Here is a 20345-nt window from a genome sequence, read left to right as displayed (position 1 = left end):
CATACAAAACCCTTGTGGAGGCTTAAAATCATTAGAGCATGCATTTTAATTTATGCACGTCAGATGTTTACTGCAAGCGAGACATGCAATGAACGTAAACTGCTGCCTTAAATATTCAAACATTTGAAATTAGTTTATTAGATGACAATAAACAAATTGTAACTGAAATCCTGTTTCCTACAACCTTCAGAGACATTTGTGCAAAGCCTTGTCTCAAGTAATCAAAATAACAAAAGCTATATATGCAGGGTTTTTTTCATAAGGGATACAAAGTTTGAAAGACAATGAAATGAACCTGAACAGGCATTTTCAAACAGTAAGAAATTTATACAATAACGTTTAACATTGTTGTTGTAAATTGTAGCAGCACCGAGTCAAATATCACATAATAGAAAGTCACATTGAAAAAGCTCAATCAAAATCTAGTCTGGCTTTTCTTTTGGAAACGTCAGGCCAACATCACGCCAAAGAAAGAAAGGTTAAGGAATGAGAACCATTTTAACCGTTTTCACTGGGATGTGACAGAAGTGGCCTTTTAAATAGACAAAATGTTTTGTTTTTGAACATTTGACATAAAAACAACTCGAGAACATTTCATAATCAACATCTTTCAACAGAGGAATTGAATGTAGAAAACCAAAAAAGCTCTTTTCGCAACTAACACTGATCGTCCCCCAGGTTCAACACTGCATTGTCTCCATGCCGAGGTGTTCTTCAGGTTGCCGTACTGTCAAGTAGCTTCAGTCCAGCAATCCTCAGTTTATGTCAAGACATCCATCGCGTCCAAGAGTAATTCTTATATTTAGTCTCAATTAACGACATGTCAGTAAGAGGAGCTGTGATTCACCGCCGTCTTTGAGAGTTTATGGCCTGACGTGGACGGCGTGGTCGAGTCGCAGACGGAGGGCTCCGGCTGCCGCACGGCCTCGTCCAGCTCGCCGATGAAGTGTTTGAGGTCCTCGAGGCAGCGCTCGCGGATCTCCCCGAGGTTCTCCCTGAGGGGAACCTGCAGCTGCTTCTCCAGGTTGGGGTCTTTGGCCACCAGCATCTTCACGACGATGCCGAACGTCTCGCAGTCCTGCCGGTACACCTGGACATGGACAAACAGTGTGAAGACCTGAGCTCAGACACATTTACACACCCATTTGCATGTAGCTTGAGTTCAACAAAGTGTCGACAGGCAGAGGGTTATGAGGGGATGAGGAGCTGCTTCCTTCCTGTTCCACCTGTCACCTTGGTGTAAATCCTCCAGAGCCTGAGCCGGTCACTCCGGTGTTAACACGCATCGTGTAGCGTCAAACGATAAACACCCATCCCCTCAAGTTTAATGAGGCCCTTCATATAGGACAGGGCAGCTCGAGATGCCATAAAAGCCACTTGAGTGGAGGCTCGGAGACATATAATAGGTGTTTGAGGGACAATGAGGAAGAGGTGCTGGAGTCTTGTTAGGGAGCTGGGATTTCACACCCAGCCTCAAATATCACATAAAAACAATGGAGGGAGCCTGCTGCTTCCTCACAGAGTGGTTCGATTTGTCAAACACTGAAACAGACTTGTTTGAAACATGTGTACCTTAACATTAGCTCACAATGAAATAGACATTTCATTGTAATACTTCCCTATCACATTCTGTGGATAAATCCCAGACCCAAGAAATGTAAATAAATCCTGCACCTTAATCCTGCTGAATAAAGTATTAGTCATAACAAAGAAATTCCAAAGCACCACTTTATGGGGGATTATAAGGAATAAAAAACCCTCAACAATCGTTTTGAATGAAGAATGAAGAACTACCAAAATCCAAGACAAGAATTAGACAACTAATTGGACAATGCAGTTTTCTGTAGGAATACAAATATAAACTTCAGAGAGTCATACCTCTGTATATACCTCATACACTACTCCTATCTCCATCTGTCCCTCAACCATTTCATGACACACGTGTTTTTCCCTCTTCTCATTCTGTCCAAACTTCCATCTTTGAATCACCTCTCTTCTCTGACCCAGGGAAAGTGATTGAATTGACCAACCCTGTAGCTTGTTACATCGAGTCTCAGAGCCGCAGGCGGACGCACAAGGGCACTTCCAATGACAGGGGCTGTGCACGGATGTGTGCGTTTATGAATGAGCCCGGGCGCTTGTGTGTGTAAAATTAGGCCAGGCCAGGGTGGGTTTCAGCCATTCACTGGATGCCAACAGTGGCTTCTGTGCTGCAGGGCGTTCTAACTCGCTGGCTTATTTATAGACTCCCACAATGTTCCTAGATTGGAGAGCGTGCTCGGAGCTGAGGGGAGATCTCAAATAAAGATCTGGTGGCCAACAGAGTTAATGTACTAGTGACAACAGTTGGCAGCTTTCCAAAATCGGATTAAACAGACACACCAAGGTTGTTTTCAGACACAAACTCCGTGGAGGCTGTCCAGGTCAGACGCGACAACAAAATGTACGGAACATTCAGGTGAGCGTTGGGGACCTGGTAGAACAGCAGGAGGCTGGACGTGAGAACTGACTAGCAACTGACTCTGACAATTGCGGTTTTGTATTCAGTCCCACAAGAAACCTTCAGGAAAACATGTTGAATTCAGTGCAAAAGAAGGAATTTCCTCCTGACGATCAATAAATGTCCCGTGGTCTAACTCAACAGTAGACAACAGTACATCTATCTATTCTATTCAGCTCTTCTGAGGAAGTGTCCATCAAGCACGCTTAAAGAAACCTCTATGGATGCTGGGAAAAGCTGTTCCCAATAACAATATGCTGAAATGATACATCCTGTATTCGAACGCACTTCCTGAAATCCCTCCCTTGTTGTCCAATAGGGAAGGAAGGGACTGGTTCTTGACTTTTTGGGTAGGGTCACTCAAGACTCAAAAAGGTATTGTTCTTTAAATTCAATTTATTCCATAGCTGGAAAAAAACCTAGTGGATAAACAGTATTTATTGAAGATGGGAGAATGGGAGTGAGCGAGTGAGGCTGCCTGGTTTCAGAATTGAGAGAAAGAGAAGAATGATAGATTCCAGATTCACCATCCTCACACATGAACCTTCACTGAGGCTGGAACTGTCTGACTCGTTTGTGTTGCAGCCAAATATATGTAGATTCCTCACAAATGAAATAAAACTCCCTTTATATGAAAACTGAGGTTACGAGAAGTAAAATGTAATACCCTTTATTGCCTCTCATGCCCTGTCACTCAATATAAATGGTTGGTCGCAGCAGCAGCCAAAGTTAACTATGAAAGAGGTTGAATTTCTGCGGAGTGATTTCAGCTCTGGATCTTAGACTTTTTGGAAGAGCTACTGGTTAGGAGTGTGTTTGTGGTCGTGTGTGTGTGGATGAGATTGCGAGATCCAGATCGGGTGCAGAGCCAAACATCTGGCCGACACTTTTCAAGTGGCTGAACCGCGAGCGCCTGATGCCGCGGAGACGCTGCGGAGACTTGGCAGAGCACGTGTGAAAGTGTGTGTTAAAAAGTGTGTTAAGAGTGATTAGCCGCATGTTCTGGGGAATGATGGGAGAATTAATAAGAGCCACCAGACAAGTGCTCGTAAATTTATCGAGGGGTTTATTTTGTGGGGCAACTTTGGCAGGTGACCAAGCACGACGTGAAAGAAAGTTTATCAGGTTTTGATTAAAGAGAGGAAATGTTTTTCTAACGTTTTCCCTCAGATTTGTAGAGAGAATAAGCAAAAAATGTAGATCTGATTACTTCTTTTCATGGGCTGATTGTGTTCTCACTCACAGTCATGACAAAATTCTGCTTATACTCACTCCAATCACAACAAATTGTACACACTCATAGATATCAGTTCACTAAATATGCTAGATTGTTCCCCCATCAAAAAGCTCAGGCTATTCCCTGGGAAATTGGTGAAAATGTGAAAAATGTGATGTTAAAGTCAGAAAGAAGAACCTGGATCTGTGCCATACTTTAATGGGCTCTTTCTTGGCCCATGTCCCATCCTTCCATCAAGTTTTGTGGATATCCATTCTGTAGTTTTTGTGTAAGGTAGCAATCGAGGCTTGTCATGACAGCGTGAGGACAGCCAAGTCACACGCAACCGAGGAAACGCCGCTTTACTGAATCCCATAAAAGCCGAAGAGAGGAAAAAGAGGAGGAGGGAAAAACGCTGGAATAGTCCATAGAAAATGATAGTCATCTATGAATCTGAAATCCTGGAATGAAAACATGAAACTTCATATCCCTGTGAAAATGGAACATGCTGTTCCTACCACTTTAGGTCTTTCCAGAATTCAAGATTATAGCGGCTGGTGATGGGGGGGAGGTGATGACAGCATTCAAACATTTCCTAATACCTTAGCATGTGAAATAAAGCTCATGCACCGCAGTTTAAATGTTACACGGTTCGTCTTATACGAGGAGCGAGAGGAGTCACAGATGGTGGAGAAATAGACAGGCTGTAAAATGGGCCAGAGGCTGCAGCGTCAGCAACAGTGTTATAGCAGCCTGTGGGCCCTGTGGTGCAGCTTGACTTGAGAGCAGAGTGTGTGCCCCGGGGCAGAGCTGGCTCAGGTTTAATGGTCCCAGTAAAGCGGTGGTGGCGCTCACTGGTGCAGGAATTGCCTTCATTAGATAACTGAGCAGAGCTGTAACCTGGAGCCTTGGGTGGTTTTAGCTCTGTTAAATGCTTCACCCCCCAATTCAGTGTACGTGCAAACCTATATACCCGGACTAGACTGTACTTGTGTTCCTGGTTTCATTTATGTGTTCAGGTATATGTGTCCTCTCCAGATCACTGTGTGCAGGTCGGTGTGTGTATTTGTAAAGTACCTGGACTTAGCCTTTCACACATGCACAGCACAGCGGGGGGTTCTCTTTACAGACAAATCTTCTACACGTATGGCACCGCTTTTTCACCAGAAGATATTTGATTCATTTTTATTTTTGCCTCTGATGAGCATTAGAAGCATCATCATTACCCCCCCGCCCCCCTCCATGACTGGTGGACAGAGAAGTTAATTTCCTGTAATAGGTGACTGTTCCAGATCGGCCTGTCCAGTAAAATAACCCATGTGTGAGTCAGAGAACCCAAGGTCACCATATGTATCGGATTATAAACTGGAGGTAGAGCGTGTCTCATGCATGCAGTGCTGAAATTTATTGAAAGGTCTTACAAATTACTAAATTGTAATGGGAGGATTATAAAAACAGCGATTTCCAAGAGCTGCTGAAGAAATAAATGATCCAATGTATTTGTTTTACATGAGTACTACTATGGAATTGAAACTGCTGTGTCCATCCAAACCGTTTTTATCAGCTCTGACAATAAATGTATGTATTCAATGGAGCTGAAATGTTTAAGAGGCTGTAATATACCAGAAAACTCACAGATTTCCAGAAGTAATGTGCCATTTAAACTTTTTTCCGGTTGGGAGAAATGTGCTGGAAACGTACCTTCTCTATCTCCTGGGCTTTAACTGCGATGGCCTGCGCTCTTTGCTCTTGAAAACTTTCAGCGGACATTTGGCTCTCCTCCACCACGGGAGCTACCAGGGGGTCCTCTTTTTCTGGAGCTTCTAGAGGATGGTTCTCCTCCTGAAAGGTTCAAGGAGAGAAAAGACTGAGTTAAAATTCCGTGGCGAAAGTTTCTAAAAAATGTTTTGAAGGGGAAACATTTTAAAAGAGAAGGGGGGGGGGATCTTAGAAAATGTTTTGATAACACATAAAACCATAATACAGAGAAGACTGATTCCATTAGTTCCTTTGATGCCAACTCAGAAAATCAATACACCAAGATGACAGAAATGTCATGCAGAGAAAGGGAAATGTTATAGAATGTAGGTCAGCAACTTATAGGCGCATCGCATATAGTCAGTACAATGCAATGACCTGAACTACACTGACTAACATCGCAGGAAAAATGTGGTTGATGAAGCGAAGTATAAATAAACGTAGATATCCTGAAGAAGCGGCTCTGGCTGGAAAGGCCGACTCACATCTACAACAGGTCAAAGACTTCAGTGGATTAAATATATGCGCTATATCAAATGACATGCCCTTTATATCACGCTCTGTTATTACTTAGCGGATTATGACAAGAGCTTGGCTCCAACACCAAGCCGATTTCTCTTTGTAACTGACTCTTATATCTTAAGAGCATCAAAAGTCTAGCCAGATAAGCCATGGTGGGCCATCTAATGAGAAGACTGGAAACTCTAGTACCCACAAGTACGACTGAAAGCCAAAAGAAAAGCACAGGGGGTGAAACAAGGCCAACTTGAATCACTGCTCAATTTTTTTTCTTTACTCATTTCCTGATACCATAACTATTGAATGCAGGGGAGCAGAACTGCCCAGCCATGACTAAAGGTCCACTCATACATAAAGGGAAACAAGCCACAGGGTTCGTCATACGTCTAAGATGGTAGAGGGAAGAAATTACAGGAGATGGTACATCACAAAGTCGAGTGTGGTCTAAAATAAAAAGGCACAGATCATAAAAGCATCATCCAATTATTCCTCCCTCAGATTCCTCCCCTGAAGCCAAGTCCTGTGTGTTCACTTGTGTGTGCATGTATGTTAAACTGTGTTTGTCAGTGAAAAAAGAAACCGGTCCGCGTCTTTCGCTTCGTACAAGCCAACCTGGGAGGGATGTTTTTGTTTCAAAATAAAGCTTGGCTTGGATTTGTAGAATGTATATAAAGATGGGACAGAATGATCGCTTGCCAAAAGTGAAGCAAAAATGTCTCCTTTGCTGCCACCTGGTGGCTGCTAGCAGTATAGGTCCTAAACCCTTCCTCCCCTATGTTAATGGATAAAATCCATTAACACATATATATATATATATATATTATTTTCTTTTTTTACTAAGACTGGATTTGCCAGCCATGTTATTGCAAAGCTCAAACCTTCAAGACAAAAGTAAAAAACCTTTTTAGGAACATCATTGTGCACATAGTGTGTACAAAAACACAGCTATAGGAAAAGTTTGGGGATTATTATAACCACCAACATTTATTAAACAAGCTATTTGGTAGATGTTCCAAAGGATGAAAGAAAACTTGTTCCTGTTATCGCGCTTTAATTGTCCGGAATTTATAGCTTTGTACTGGAATGAAACCTTCTAGTGACCTTTGCAGTGCCCGGACAAACTCCACACCCATTAGACCACCCTGGGTCAGGGCCAGAGCTGGTGCCGCTCTGTTGGTGCCCCCCTCTTTTTGTCTCTTCTGTCTGGGGTGGCTCCAGAGAGCCTGCAAGTGTTTGTTGAATCCCAGCAGCAGGCAGTGGCCGCAGCCATTAGTGCAAGCTTTACTGGGGGCACAGCATAGGCTCTTTCATCTAGGCCAAGGTTATGGGTTTGTGCCCCCCTAGAACCGAGGACAACAATGCACCCCGGGCTGGATCAAACACAGAGGCAGACGCTGCAGTGTGTATGTGTGTGGAGGGGTGGAGCACTTAGTAAAAAACTTTGATCACAGCAGTTGATAGGGTGGCGGTGGGTGGTTCCTTAAAAAAAAAAAGGACATTAGAGGAAGAGGAAAGGAGTTCTCCTGTGTTGTGAGTTAAAAAAAAAATCATCAATGTGCCCTTAAAAGAACTTATCCATTAAGAAGAAATAATGGCAACTTTCAAATGACCTACAGAAGGATCTTAAAAAGATCTAAAGATGCCTAATGAGATAAATAATGATGCTCCCTCGGCATTAAAGCAGAATTTAACGACCAAGTTTAACAGGCTTTTTGATCAAAGTGAATTTGTGACTTGTAAAAAATATTACAAGTTAAGCACATTATGAGGTCATTAGGTGGTTAACCAATGTCAATGACTCTCCTTTTCATTTTAGACATTTAAAGCAGCTGCTACAAAAGCAGTGCTGTTAAAAAAAAAAGGAGGAAAGAAAATGGGTTTTAAAAATGTATCATCAGCCAGAAAGGAAATTATATTAAATTCTTATTTATTCTAGTGATCAGAGACAAGAAAACATTTCCTTTGGGAAAATAAAACTTCGGTATTTTTATTTTATATAAGGCTGTGTGTCTTTTATCAATATAGTGTACAGTGGGAACCATAGTAACCAACTAACGTGTAACGTTTGTGTTTCAAAGGGAATTTCATCAGATTTAAAAACTGCTAGAGCAGTTTCTACCACTAGAATTTGGTCATATTTGGAATTAATGCTCTTTCTTCCCAGACACTTGGTCATGTCTCGGTCCTTGAGAGCAGAAAGCAAACACAAAATCAGAGTTTGTGTTGTCTCAGTTTAAAAACATACAATTTAGCACTTAATTCAAGTGTCTGAAAATCAAGCAAACATGGTCTTGAGGTCCATCAATCTACATAGTTAAGACCAGATTTAGTGGTTGTATAGTAATTTTTTTCAACGCACAGTAAAGTTAACCCTCAAACTGAATGCTGCAACTACACAACCTTCTTGAAGGGTAACACTGAAGTCTTTACTTTCTCTGCCAACCATACCATATGTTGTGTGTGTAGACACAGGCTGGTGATATATAAATTAAGACATTTCCTGTGACTCCAACGATGCATATCTGCTCCTCACAACCACAAGACCTACGACAAGCAGCCGACAGTCCCAGCTTACAAACATATTCTTTCATATTCTTCATTAGAAAAAGGAAAAACAGTCTAAAAACGCCCCAATGAGATCCGCAGGGACTCGAAGCAAAGATGCTGTGATAACGTGGTGAGTGGGGATCCAGAGTTAGCCTCTTCCCTTCTGGGTGGCCACAGCCAGACACATCTCGCCTAATCACATCTGATTCTATTTACACTCCCCTGCGTAGTTATCAGCAAAACAAGCTATTATTTTCAAAACAGGCAGCGGGGGGTATCCACCTTCAGGACTTACTGAAAACAGTAAAACTTATTTTCTTTTTAAAACGTGGGGATCTACTTATTCGTCGTCACTCGAGCTCCCCTAACTCCCATTAGTTCTGGTGATTGAGGTCTGCTTACACCACAGGTAAACAAAGCCCAGGCCTGGTGGCTTTCATGCTCTGTGTGAGTGCCACTTTAAAACCCATTAACACACTTCAATGGGACTCAATGTTTATTAGAAGGATGGAATTTAAGAAGTTCCAGGTGCATCCTGCTGTACAGTGACAGGGTGGACAAAAAGCGACCTTGGGTCTCTTGAAAGGCACTATATAAATGAAAAATATTATTATTATAAATAGAGCGGTGCACCGTACATTTACATTTATGACTGAATTTCTGTTTTTATTGTTTTAAGACCAACCGGTTTATATTCATGAACAGTGATGTGTTCTTGTTCGTCCTATTGAACAAAAAAATGTCAAATTCAAGTGCAAAAACACAAAAGGTATCTTCACACATGACCTCAAGTTTGCATTTGACATATGAAGAATGACAGTTGGGTGTTCTACGGTCCAACGCGTTCAGGCGAGGGGTTGCAGAGCATGCAGGAGGAAGGACATGACGTAAATTCCACTGTAGAGATCACATGCTTTTGTTTACAGCTTTAACATCGGCCCTCGTCTCCAAAAGCTCTCAAATCTCATTGTCTTTCCATTTTGACATCTTCTTTGTGTTCTACGCCTATTTTTCGGTTTTGCATCCACCACTACATCACTTTCTAAATGCTTCATCATCGCGCCCACTCACTCAAGGTAAATCCACGACATGCTTTCCAGCTTCAATCTCACATTAGCTTATTAGGACATTATCCGGAGTTTCTACTCAGGTGCTGCCAAGAAAACCTCTTGAGAATGTCAGGAGCAACTGACTCGGACATTTGTTTTCCAACATGCAGCCCCTCCAGATAATTTCAGTTGATTATCAGCATGCCTGCAAACATCGTATTACAGCAAGCAGTAGTCATCTGCCTCCGCTCACCTTGTTTGACGTTGCGCTGTGTGGAGAGCCTTCTCTCGACAGGCCGGGAATTTTGTCTGGAGAAATGAGAACAAGACCACAAGAAGGTTGGACATGGCTAAACTTGAGCAAGGGACAATCTGAAAGTAAAGTAGAGGACAAAATATACTAGAGAGGAAGGAAACAGCAAGAAGTTAATGGAGGACAGTGGACGACTAGTGAGTCCAGAAAGAGAGTGTGTTTGAGGACTTTAGGAAACAGGGGATGAAGTTTAGTTTCAGGATCCAGACAGGTACCGAGGCTAGAACATCAGGAACAAACAACAAACATGGCGTTTGTCTCCGAGCTCCAAACCATTGAGAGGATTCACCGGCCATCTTGATAGTCACCTCCTATGAACAAATACGAGCTCTAAGCACTTTAATAAGAAGAATAAAAACGTCCATGAATGGAAATCGCGGCTTCAGGAATATCCATCAGACATCCTATCCCCTCTCCATCTTCATCCCCACACGACCCGGTGGCATCTTTATGAGGCCTGAGAAAGTGGCAGACAGAGTGGGGAGGACGACTGCGGGACACATTAGAAACGCTCCCTCCATTTCACTCGGGTTACACAGACTGGGAATAGGTTAAGTTTAACGATTGTAACCTTTGACTATTACTGAAAACAAATCCTCTGCGTATCAACTCATTAATTAATGTTGGGGGGAAAAAATGGCCGATGGTGCCGAGACTTTGCAGAGAACGGTAAAAAGGAGTCGTGCTGAAATCGACTATTTCCTCAATTAACCTCTCTTTCTATGACATCTCTTCTGTACTTACCAGTCATCATGGTCTGAGAATAAGTCTCGTCATAACCTGTAGGAAGACCAAACCATAAGGTCACTGGCTGTGAACATAATATCAACGCTTGTTTCTCCTACAGCAAACACGAAAAAGCATGCTAACTGCTCCGATGCACCACTAAAAACAGTTCTGCTTTACTTTTAAATAGGTTGTCGTCATTTCAGTCATTGTTTACTGCCATCTAGCAACCGTTTGGAATTTCCCCTTATTAGCATGACGATGATGTCACATGGTTAAGTGAGCTTCGTGAGTAAAAAAGCACAGATCAAATGGAAAAAGGAGAAAAGGCCCGGCTGAAGATGGTAGCAGATCTGAATAAACAGGGAGGTCAGAAGGTTTGAAGCTTCAAATCCTACAAAGAACATGCAGTGAGATACTTTAGCACTTTTCTGTTCCACTTGATTCTGATTACTTTCAGGTAACCTTGAGCGAAATTAGTTTCCGTGCATGTGCGCTGTCAGCAAGATGCTAGTTTGAGGATTATGAGTTAGTCAGTGAACCTATTCAGATTGATGCTGGACCATAGACTATATATAAAGATGGACGACATATCTCCACTTCCTCCCACTATCAAGAATTTAAGCCAGAGAGCCAGCATTGTCCTCCATTTGGAGCCAGTATGTGCAGTGGTGATCGGGTGGAGGGAGCGGATGGTAGCGCGGTCACATCAATAGAGACGCTTTGGCTTTGTAATGTCGGCCATCTTTATGTACAATCACAATCATCTGTTCAATCTTTGAATATTGGTCCAGACCAGAAAATTCAAATCAGAATCAGAGCAGTGTAGACCCAGTGAAGAAGTGCTAATGCAACTCCAAAACAGGAAGTAGAAATGTTTTTTACGAAAGACCTCATTACACCAAAATCACAACAAAGTTCTAATTAAGAAACAAAACAGATGATGCAGTTTAATTCAGACCTGGGTGAAATAATGTCCGTGTCATAAAGGTTTTCTTCTTAAATTGGATTCCTTAGGTTATATTATAGGTGCTCTATTATATTCTTTAGTGTTGAACTTGAATTTATCGATGCTTATAACTATCTAGAGGCCTTAAATGAATTATTTCCTCCATCCCTGCATCTTTCTCAAAATTTAGACATCTTAGAGAAAAGAAAGCCAACATTTGTCTGACATGACAAAGATGCGAAGAGACATACGAGGAACAATAGATGATCTCATTCTTCACCCAGGTCCAAGCTCGTGTGCACAAGACTCCATGTACAGACCCGTGGTGTCATTTCCGCCCTGTTGAGGAAAGAGCGCCCCCCAAAGGTGCTCGGTGACACCCGCGAGACCATCGGGACCGTCTGCACCTGCAAAGCCAGCCGGCCAGATTATCAGTTGTGGATTGACATTGAGTAAAACCAAAAAAATAAAAACACAATAAAATAATTTCCTGTAGGTGGTCGTCCGGATGTGAAAGAGCTTCACACTGCGTCAGCTAACGGGGAAACTACTACATACTCTTGCCTTGCTGTGAAGGAAAAGGCAGGTTCTTGGCCCTTTCTGGTGAGTAGCCTCTGCTGCTGACGCTCGAGCCGGAGCGACTGTGGGGGGAGCGTGCCACCTCACGGCGTACAGGAGAGCGCTCTCTGGGGGGGGGGAACGGGGCGGCCTTTCTCCTGTAAGGGTCTCTGTCCTCCCTGGAATAGAAGAGGAACGTGTGACCTATTATGATTATGATAAGACATTTTCAGTTCTGCACCAGTCTCCACTACAACTAGAATTGTTCTGTGGAAACAAGGCACATTGCTGCCATCTAGTGGTGCTTAAAGACTACTGCACGGGACTCATGCTACCCAATGATACCAGTTGTAAAACTGTTCTCAATGTCAAAAATCAAAAAATGTTCTCATTGACTCTCTCCATCTTCAAATCCGGTATCAAAACCCATCTTTATAAATTGGCATATTCAGTCCGATCGATTTTTCCATCTGGCCAACCTACATAATCACTGTTAATTTAGTTGTTCTTTCTGATACATGTATTTTTCTTGTTCTGCCTTGTAAGGTGACCTTAAGTGCTGTGAAAGCCATCTATAAATAAAATATTATCATCATTATTATTACCCTCTGTCCAGGTTGAGGATGGCCTGGACTAGTGTGTCCTCTCCGCTCTCTGGGAGCGACCTGGGTGCCGGGTACATTCCTTGGGTTCGCACGTTATGAGGAGGTGGAGCACGGGCACTAAGGCAGTAAAACAAACAATTTACAGTTAGAAGTAAATACACAACAAATATATAAGATGAAAGATGAGAAACATCTGGTAGAACAGTGATTGTAATAATCATTTGATTTAGTGTTTAAGCTTGTGCATTTTCCTCAATATGCAAAAATGTAAAAATAAAAAAACCCAAGGAGTCACATATGGATTAGACTTACACACAATATATCTACGCATATAAGGTGAAACTCATCCAGTAGCTGGATCATGACTCTATTGTCTATCAGGATTTGACCTGACTTGAAACATTTAACCAGGCTGAACAGACAAGTTCTGGTTCAGTGTTGCTTAAACAAAGAGGATCTTTTTCCTAGTGTTACTCATGTTTAAGAATCAGAGGGTCAAAATATGCATGAGAAGCTGCCCCTATAGAGCTTTTTGCTCCCCTCATGCTCCCTTTGTGACCCTTTCCCAAACTCCCCATAACCTCTCTACCGACCTCTGACCTCTACTAGGACCGAACTCACCAATCAACAGGCCGGAACTGACCTCAGTGCCCCTTCACAACTCGCAATCATTGCTTGGAATGAAAGCCTTTGTATCCTTGTGTGTCTGCCAAGTGGCAACTCTACATGGTGTAGTTTCTTCTGTAAAGTGCTGCCTCTGTGTAAAGTGTGACTTTTTGCAAACAGGCAGGGAGAGCTGCAGAACAACAAAGCACCATCTCAACACAGCCCTGCCTCCACACACCCAATCGCTCTGCACACAACTTACACATTGAGGTCTGTTGTATGTTGTATAAGAATATTGCTACTGGTACCTAGTAACACACAGGACAAAAATACTTATCTTCTATTATACAAGTACAGTTTCCCCATGCATCTGCACACGTGTTTGTAGCGAGCTATAGCTAGTCACAGGTCATCTACTGTTAGACTTGCTGCCCCTGATGGAAGCACAGGTCAAAAGACAGTCAATCTGTCAATTTAAATCTCCAGTCTGAATTCCTGCAATCCGATCTGCAGCTTAAGTACTGACAGTTCTCAGCAAACATTACTCCTCTTAACAGTTGTATAATACTGGGGAGCCAGACAAGACTTGAGGCTTGAAGAAATGTGAATATGGTGTGACAGGCCAATATGGATCAAAGCCAACCATGATAAATGACTGCTGCCGTGTAAACACACCTATGAAAACAGGAATATTGCAAACAGAGGCCTAATGAAATCTAGCCCGAGCTGAAGCAGAGGACCGAAACACAAAAGACTTTTGGCACGCCTGAGAGGAGAAGTTTACCCAAACTCCATAGTCCGGGCTGGGTGAGGCTCCTCTCTGGGTACTCTGTAAGGAAAATCCTCCTGCAACACACAGTTGAGAAAATGTAAACATAAAATCTGTGAGCGTGAATCTAAATGCCATTTCTTGTGCATGATTTGGATGTTTCCCAGTGTAAACCAACATTATTTTTACTTAAAGAGGTTCATTAAACCTCCATTCTTCTCCAATTACTTCCCTACAGTGTACGTGATCGTATCTCTTGGATTCATGTCTGAAAAATGTTTGTAAGAATTTCAGACAGGCTGAGTATTGACAAAATGCCCCAGAGTTAGTAAATAAGCTATAAAGATAAATGCTCAAACAAAAAAATCAAAGCCATTATAATGCTATTTCACAATCAAACAAGGCAAATGTCTGACACACACTCTGGCATGAAACTCCAACTCTGTAAGGGCAGAGTTTAAAAAATATCTAAAGTTAACCATTTACTGTAGCACCTGCAGCTGGCGGGTTATATGTGTGCATGATTAACCCATGTGGTATGCATCTGCCATTTGATTCCGGATGTACCTCATTCATTTGTATCCACTGCCTTAGCTCATGTGCATTTCACAAGTGATGCAGTCATGTGTGACACGTGGCGCTCACCCTTCTTGGAGGAGGAACGGCTCTGCGTTCAGCAGGGAAATGAAGGTTGTCGCCGTGATAGCTCCTCTGATCTTCATGGTAATTCCGGGGGGCGCCGCCATTCGGGAAAAAGCGGGGTCCTCCTTCGTACTCGTACCCACCCCTGGTGTAGTCATCCTCAGGTCTGACAAAGGGCCCCCTCCTCTCAACTGGTCCACCTGCCCGTGGGTACGGACCCTGCAAAAGCACAGGTCCATTTGATGGATTGGACATTATCATGTACTTTAAACCAGTGAATTTCCTTTTTAGCTTTATCACAGATTATTTTAACCAGTTGCTTAAAAGCCACTTTAGCTGATATGGAAAATAAATTCATGAAGACATTTTTCTCAGTTAACTAAGCTGTGATATTCTCTTTCCACATTGTCCAATAAATGACTTGCACCACCTTCTCAAAAGATATAGTATTCTTCAGTGTTTGTATTATGCTATGAAAAAACAAAAGGTTATTATACATCATATTAGGAAAACTAAACAGATCCAGCAGCTACTGGGTTCACACTCACTGGTCTCTCGTTTAAAAAGCGTTCATCATACACCTCTCGTATGCTCCTTTCTCTCCTGTACGTCACTGCAAAAAGGCAGAAGGTGAAAGATGATGAGTGCACTTTACATTTCATCCCACACAAACATAAATAAAAAACAGTTACAAGTGATATTCAGATGCAAAAGATAACATTACATTTTGTCTGATGATGTTTTTTCAACAGTACAACCAGTAATGCGAAAACACTTTCAAAGACATAATCTCTAAATATGAACCCAAACCTTGTATGTGCCACTTGAAAAATATCCTCTAATAAATGACCATGTTTTGTTTATTTGTAACAGTAGAAGTATTTTCTGGTTTTGTTTGAACTGTCAGAGATGGTTAAAAACTTACTTTTGGACTCTGTGTGTTGTATAAGATGATCAGCACAATCTGCAAAACACCAAACAGCAAATTAACACCATATATTAGCTAATAACTTTCGTGCCTGTATTTCTAAAGAGGTCTTCACAGACCAGCTGAGCAGGGAGACCTCTGTTTGCATGAAATGAGACAAGACGAAGGAGCAGTGTTTGCATTTCAACACGAATCCAGTTACTGAGCTTGTTAAGGTTACTTTCTGCACAACACACTGACCCACAACATCCATTTGACTAACAACCCCCGCACACAACGCGTTGAGACTCAACTGACCCACCCGCAAAACAAAAATGTCAGAAAAACAAACGCAATATCTCCTGTTTAGCGGTAATTCGCTCGTAGCTTCTGTGTCTCCATGGAGAGCTAGCAGCTAGCATTACTAATTAGCTAGCCTCCATGTATGCTTCAAACATCCTCACGTTTCATTCCACGCATCGCTTAGCGTAACGCTACCGCAACATTTAAAGCAACGTATAAATGTGTATATCGATAGAAGTGCGTGTGCTAACCTACACTGAAAATGTGGTATATTCCACGCAAAATAGCTAAACACAATCCGACCCTCCTCGATCGGATAGTATGCGTAGCCTCTCAGGGTGGGACAACAGGGTTTTCATTGGAAGAGAGGCGATTGTACGTCATAAACCTGCGACGTTGAAGTATGGCGTTTGTTGCCGTTTCCTAGCCGTTAGCTTCCTCCATTGAAATATTACGATTTTAAGCGAATTCAAAACATTCTAATGGTGGCGGTAAGTTGTTTGGTTAATGAAATGTTCATATAATTGGCAATCAATCGTTTGTAGTAACTTGATAAGGTAAAACGTGACAAGAATTAATGGTGGACTTAGTGAAGTGTAGCGCAAAGGCTAGCTAAGAAGCGAGATGTTTTCCGTTTACTCTGACATTTTGTGACAGTGTTTTTGTCTCTACAGTGTGCTGTGTGTGTCCAGGATGAGTGGAGGGTTGGCACCGAGTAAAAGCACAGTGTATGTGTCCAACCTGCCTTTCTCTCTGACCAACAGTGATCTTCACAAGGTAATTTATATTAATAATCATATCTGTCAACCACAAATAAGAGTAAACTCATATAGAGATGGTGTTATTTGTGTCATTTCAGCTGCTCACCAAATATGGAAAAGTTGTCAAGTAAGTCCTGGTTCTGTCATGATTGTTAATGAAAACCAAACAGTGTCTGGTGCAGATCACCCATCATATTCACTTAAATGCTTCTTATGTGTTTCAGGGTCACAATTGTTAAAGATAAAGACACCCGGCTGAGTAAAGGGGTGGCGTTTGTTCTCTTCCTGGACAGAGATTCGGCTCAGAACTGTGCAAGAGCAATAAACAACAAAGTGGTGAGTCTAATTTTGTGTTTTCACATATTGTGTGCCACTGATTAGGTTGTTATAGCAATATTTCAACTATTAACCTTATTTTGAATAAGACATTATTTCAATTGTGATGTTTACGTGAGTTGCTCATAGAATGGTCCATTCATATTCCTGTTAACATGTTACATGGCATTACGTCCTACTACTGGTATGGGTTGTTGAAAATGCTGCGTAAACTCCATAAAGAGATTAAGACATATACATGTCTAAATAATGCTACTAAGGTGGAAATACTCCAGATCTCTTAATTATTGCTTATTCAGAATATTAACATATTCAATTTAAGGTAACCAGAAAATATTCTCTTCTGAATCTAGTTAATATTGAAATATTGTTTTCCTTGTATTGTAGCGTAGGCTTTCAGTGTCCTTGCTATTGAGGCTTCTTTAATTGATATTCACAAATGCTTTCATGTCCCAGTTGTTTGGCAGAACGGTGAAAGCGAGCATTGCAGTCGACAACGGACGAGCGACTGAGTTCATAAGGAGGCGGAATTACACCGACAAGACCAAATGTTATGAATGTGGGGTGAGTGAGGATCAAACTTTGTTGAATCACGATTGCAAGTTATTCATTTTCAGTCCTTTCTGAAAGGGGGAAACATAAAATGTGGTGTGTAGAAAATATCTCAGAAGTTTGTCTGACGTCTGACTGTCATTTTATTTGTGTTTTTGAATAAAATCACAGGACACAGGTCATCTGAGCTACGCGTGCCCCAAAAACATACTGGGAGAGAGGGAGCCCCCGAAGAAGAAGGAAAAGAAAAAGAAGAAAATGGCTCTAAAGACTGAACATGTGTAAGTATTTACTAAAGCCAATATTGTGAGATATTGTAAAGTTGACCGTTTTTCTAATTCTTACCCCTTTTCTCCTAATAGCGAAGAGGAAGAAGAAGAAAGTGAAGAAGGGGGAGAGGACCCGGCTTTAGACAGTCTTAGCCAAGCTATAGCTGTTGAGGTAAGTGTGCACATATACTACAGAAAACATTTAAAAAACAGTGTAGACATCTCGTTCAGGTTTTTGCGTATTATGCTCTGAATTATATCTAGTTATATTTGTCTCCTTTTTTGTCCTTTTGACCTGAACATCACTTGTAGCATCCCTACAGAAAAAAACATGTTTACTTAATATGTATCATTGTTTGAGATTGAAAACAAAACAATTACAATTTGTCATATTTCTTCTTCCTTTTATCCCTCCAGCAAGCCCATATTGAGGAAGAGGAGGAAAAGAGGAAGCAGACACGTATGTCTCAAGAGGCGAACGCGTCAACATCATCGGATTCTAGGAAACCCAAGATTAAGAAGAGCGCATACTTCAGCGACGAGGAGGAGCTCAGCGACTAATAATAAGGAACATTCAGTACATAGCCATGAAATAGTTTGGTCCATAAGGATTTAATTTTCTGAGTTCTTTGTGTTACAGTGGGGGGGGGGGGTGTATAATAATAAGATGCTTCATTTTCAACCCTCCAGAGCCGAGACATTTTTACGTTTTTATAAAAAACGGTGGCATTTTTCTTTGGTTGACTGTTGATTGTGTTTCTTCCTGTATGTTTTTATATGTCAGTCAATAAATAAATGGTTAGTCCAGCTTTCATACAAAATCAGAGGAAGAATTTTGAAGAAATTCAATAATACAAGTTAAACTAAAGTTTGGCAGGCTGTCGTGTTGGCAAGACCTCAACCACCTATTCATTGCACAATATCTTACACTATGTAAATTTAAAAAATATATATTTATAGAAGCGCAGGAGGTGAATACATTTTTTTTTTAAAATAAAATTAAAAACAAATTAACAAAATAAATGAAATTAAATTTAAAAAATAATTAGAATAGGGCCTCACTGTCTGTCAGTGCTCGGGCCCTAATAAAGCAAATGGCAATAGGGTAATAAACAGATCTTTTATTAGTTTTATTTTTGTATATCAGTAATTTAGTACGTCTGATGAGTAAAAAATTGTATACTTTGAATAACCTCCTGCTACGTTTTCAAAAGCGAGGAAAATGATTATCAGAATTGGCATCAGCACATGTGAGTCTTTGCAAATCCTACAAATTGCAACGTCTTAAATCACTGCAATCCGGGTTTCAGTGCGGTAGAATTCCATCTACTGACGTTAGCGGTGGATCCACTTTGTTAATCCCTGAAATGAGCCAGGTTTTTGGGAGGATCTGTGGAGCTCGGTTGCGTCAGCACGAAAACAAAGCGAGGGATTCCCCGATGTTTTCACGCGTCTGTGCTCACGATGAACCTGTGCGGCGAGTCTGCGGTGTGAGAGCAGACGCAAAGATGGAGGGATGTGAAGGGACAATGTTCAGGCGCTGCTGCTGCAGACGCAACATCAGCTACTGTCTATTGCTGCGTTTGGGGGCTGTCGGAAATGGCCGCGATGATTAGAAGTCACAGATATCTTTTGAAGCCCTCATCTGTACAGATTAAGTTACTAATGTTGTGTGTGAAAGGCAACGTAAGACAATGTAAGCCATTTCTATCCAACCGTATGTGTTATAATTATAATCAATAAATGTTTGGTTTTGTGTACTGAGCATTATTGGTCCTAGATTCTATTTTATGGTATCGACTGTATATAATACATATATAATTATGATTGCGTTTAATTTATATGGTCGTCTTTTGTGTTCCTACATGTAGTCTTTTGTCCCAATGACTGATTTAGATTTTCTCTTCTGTATAATCCATTAGCAAGATAATTTAAATCAATTGGGGCTATAAGGTGAATATAATCATAAGTAATTTATGTTCTTATAAGAAAAGGTCAGTTCTTAAATAGTTATTAAGGCCGGCTTTGTTTTTTGTACTGAACGTTTTTCACAGACTGTATACAATAGGTTAAACCATTCTTATAAATAATTTATAATATACATGTATATACAAGTTCAAGGCCTTCAGTTTTTTCAAATCTTTCCTGTGTAATCTGTAATCTAGAATATTCAAATCAAATAGGTCTGATGTAGGTTGATGTATGAAACAAACCTGCAGTGTTTTAAAACCATCCCGCACAATGAATTAAACAACAACACCAACAACCACACATTATTGCCCTCGGTGGATGGGGAAAAGTCCGAGCTTGCAGCGGGCACACGAACGCCTCATCGACTCACCATGAGGAATGTCAGCCTCGGGACGCAGCGCGGCGCCTGATTGGCCCCGGCGCGTCACGTGACCGTTTCCCAAAGCGGAGTTTCCGCGACAGCTGGAAGCGGAGCGGGCACGACGGGCG

At 41.5% G+C, this 20345-nt stretch overlaps 2 protein-coding genes across 7 annotated transcripts; one reads left to right on the top strand and one right to left on the bottom strand.

Moving 5' to 3' along the window:
* Positions 1-107: 107 nt before the first annotated feature.
* Positions 108-20329, bottom strand: pphln1 (periphilin 1). 6 transcript variants are annotated; one of them, XM_062383332.1, is made up of 12 exons: positions 20227-20329; positions 15683-15721; positions 15306-15370; positions 14761-14976; positions 14131-14192; positions 12741-12857; positions 12136-12314; positions 11898-11984; positions 10647-10682; positions 9843-9898; positions 5418-5558; positions 108-1090 (listed from the first exon to the last, which is right to left on the bottom strand). In XM_062383332.1, coding segments are annotated over exons 2-12 (1227 nt in total). In that variant the 5' UTR covers positions 15684-15721; positions 20227-20329; the 3' UTR covers positions 108-823. The 6 variants fall into 6 exon arrangements, with proteins under 6 accessions (XP_062239316.1, XP_062239310.1, XP_062239312.1 ...); XM_062383326.1 differs by lacking the exon at positions 20227-20329 and adding an exon at positions 16223-16325; XM_062383328.1 differs by lacking the exon at positions 20227-20329 and adding an exon at positions 16223-16324 and having other exon boundaries at positions 12142-12314.
* On the top strand, positions 16319-18778 carry zcrb1 (zinc finger CCHC-type and RNA binding motif 1). The gene is made up of 8 exons (XM_062383333.1): positions 16319-16458; positions 16642-16744; positions 16827-16855; positions 16953-17064; positions 17521-17628; positions 17788-17897; positions 17979-18057; positions 18303-18778. Exons 2-8 carry the CDS (start codon positions 16661-16663, stop codon positions 18444-18446), a joined length of 666 nt encoding a protein of 221 aa, XP_062239317.1. The 5' UTR covers positions 16319-16458; positions 16642-16660; the 3' UTR covers positions 18447-18778.
* Positions 20330-20345: the final 16 nt, after the last annotated feature.

The sequence above is a fragment of the Platichthys flesus genome, chromosome 23 (assembly GCF_949316205.1).
Source record: "Platichthys flesus chromosome 23, fPlaFle2.1, whole genome shotgun sequence".
Lineage (NCBI taxonomy): Eukaryota > Metazoa > Chordata > Actinopteri > Pleuronectiformes > Pleuronectidae > Platichthys > Platichthys flesus.
Note: the sequence above shows the minus strand (reverse complement) of the source record. Positions and strands in the feature narration are given on the sequence as shown.

Excerpts from the sequence above, each read along its gene's own strand:
- pphln1 (XM_062383332.1), bottom strand. Across the intron at positions 12,858-14,130 it reads GCCCGGACTATGGAGTTTGG|TGCCCGTGCTCCACCTCCTC; the intron begins GTAAACTTCTCC and ends TTACTGCCTTAG. Across the intron at positions 12,315-12,740 it reads ATCCTCAACCTGGACAGAGG|GGAGGACAGAGACCCTTACA; the intron begins GTAATAATAATG and ends CTTCTATTCCAG.
- zcrb1 (XM_062383333.1), top strand. The coding sequence starts at position 16,661 with ATGAGTGGAGGGTTGGCACCGAGTAAAAGCACAGTGTATGTGTCCAAC. Across the intron at positions 17,629-17,787 it reads CCAAATGTTATGAATGTGGG|GACACAGGTCATCTGAGCTA; the intron begins GTGAGTGAGGAT and ends ATAAAATCACAG. Across the intron at positions 17,898-17,978 it reads GCTCTAAAGACTGAACATGT|CGAAGAGGAAGAAGAAGAAA; the intron begins GTAAGTATTTAC and ends TTCTCCTAATAG.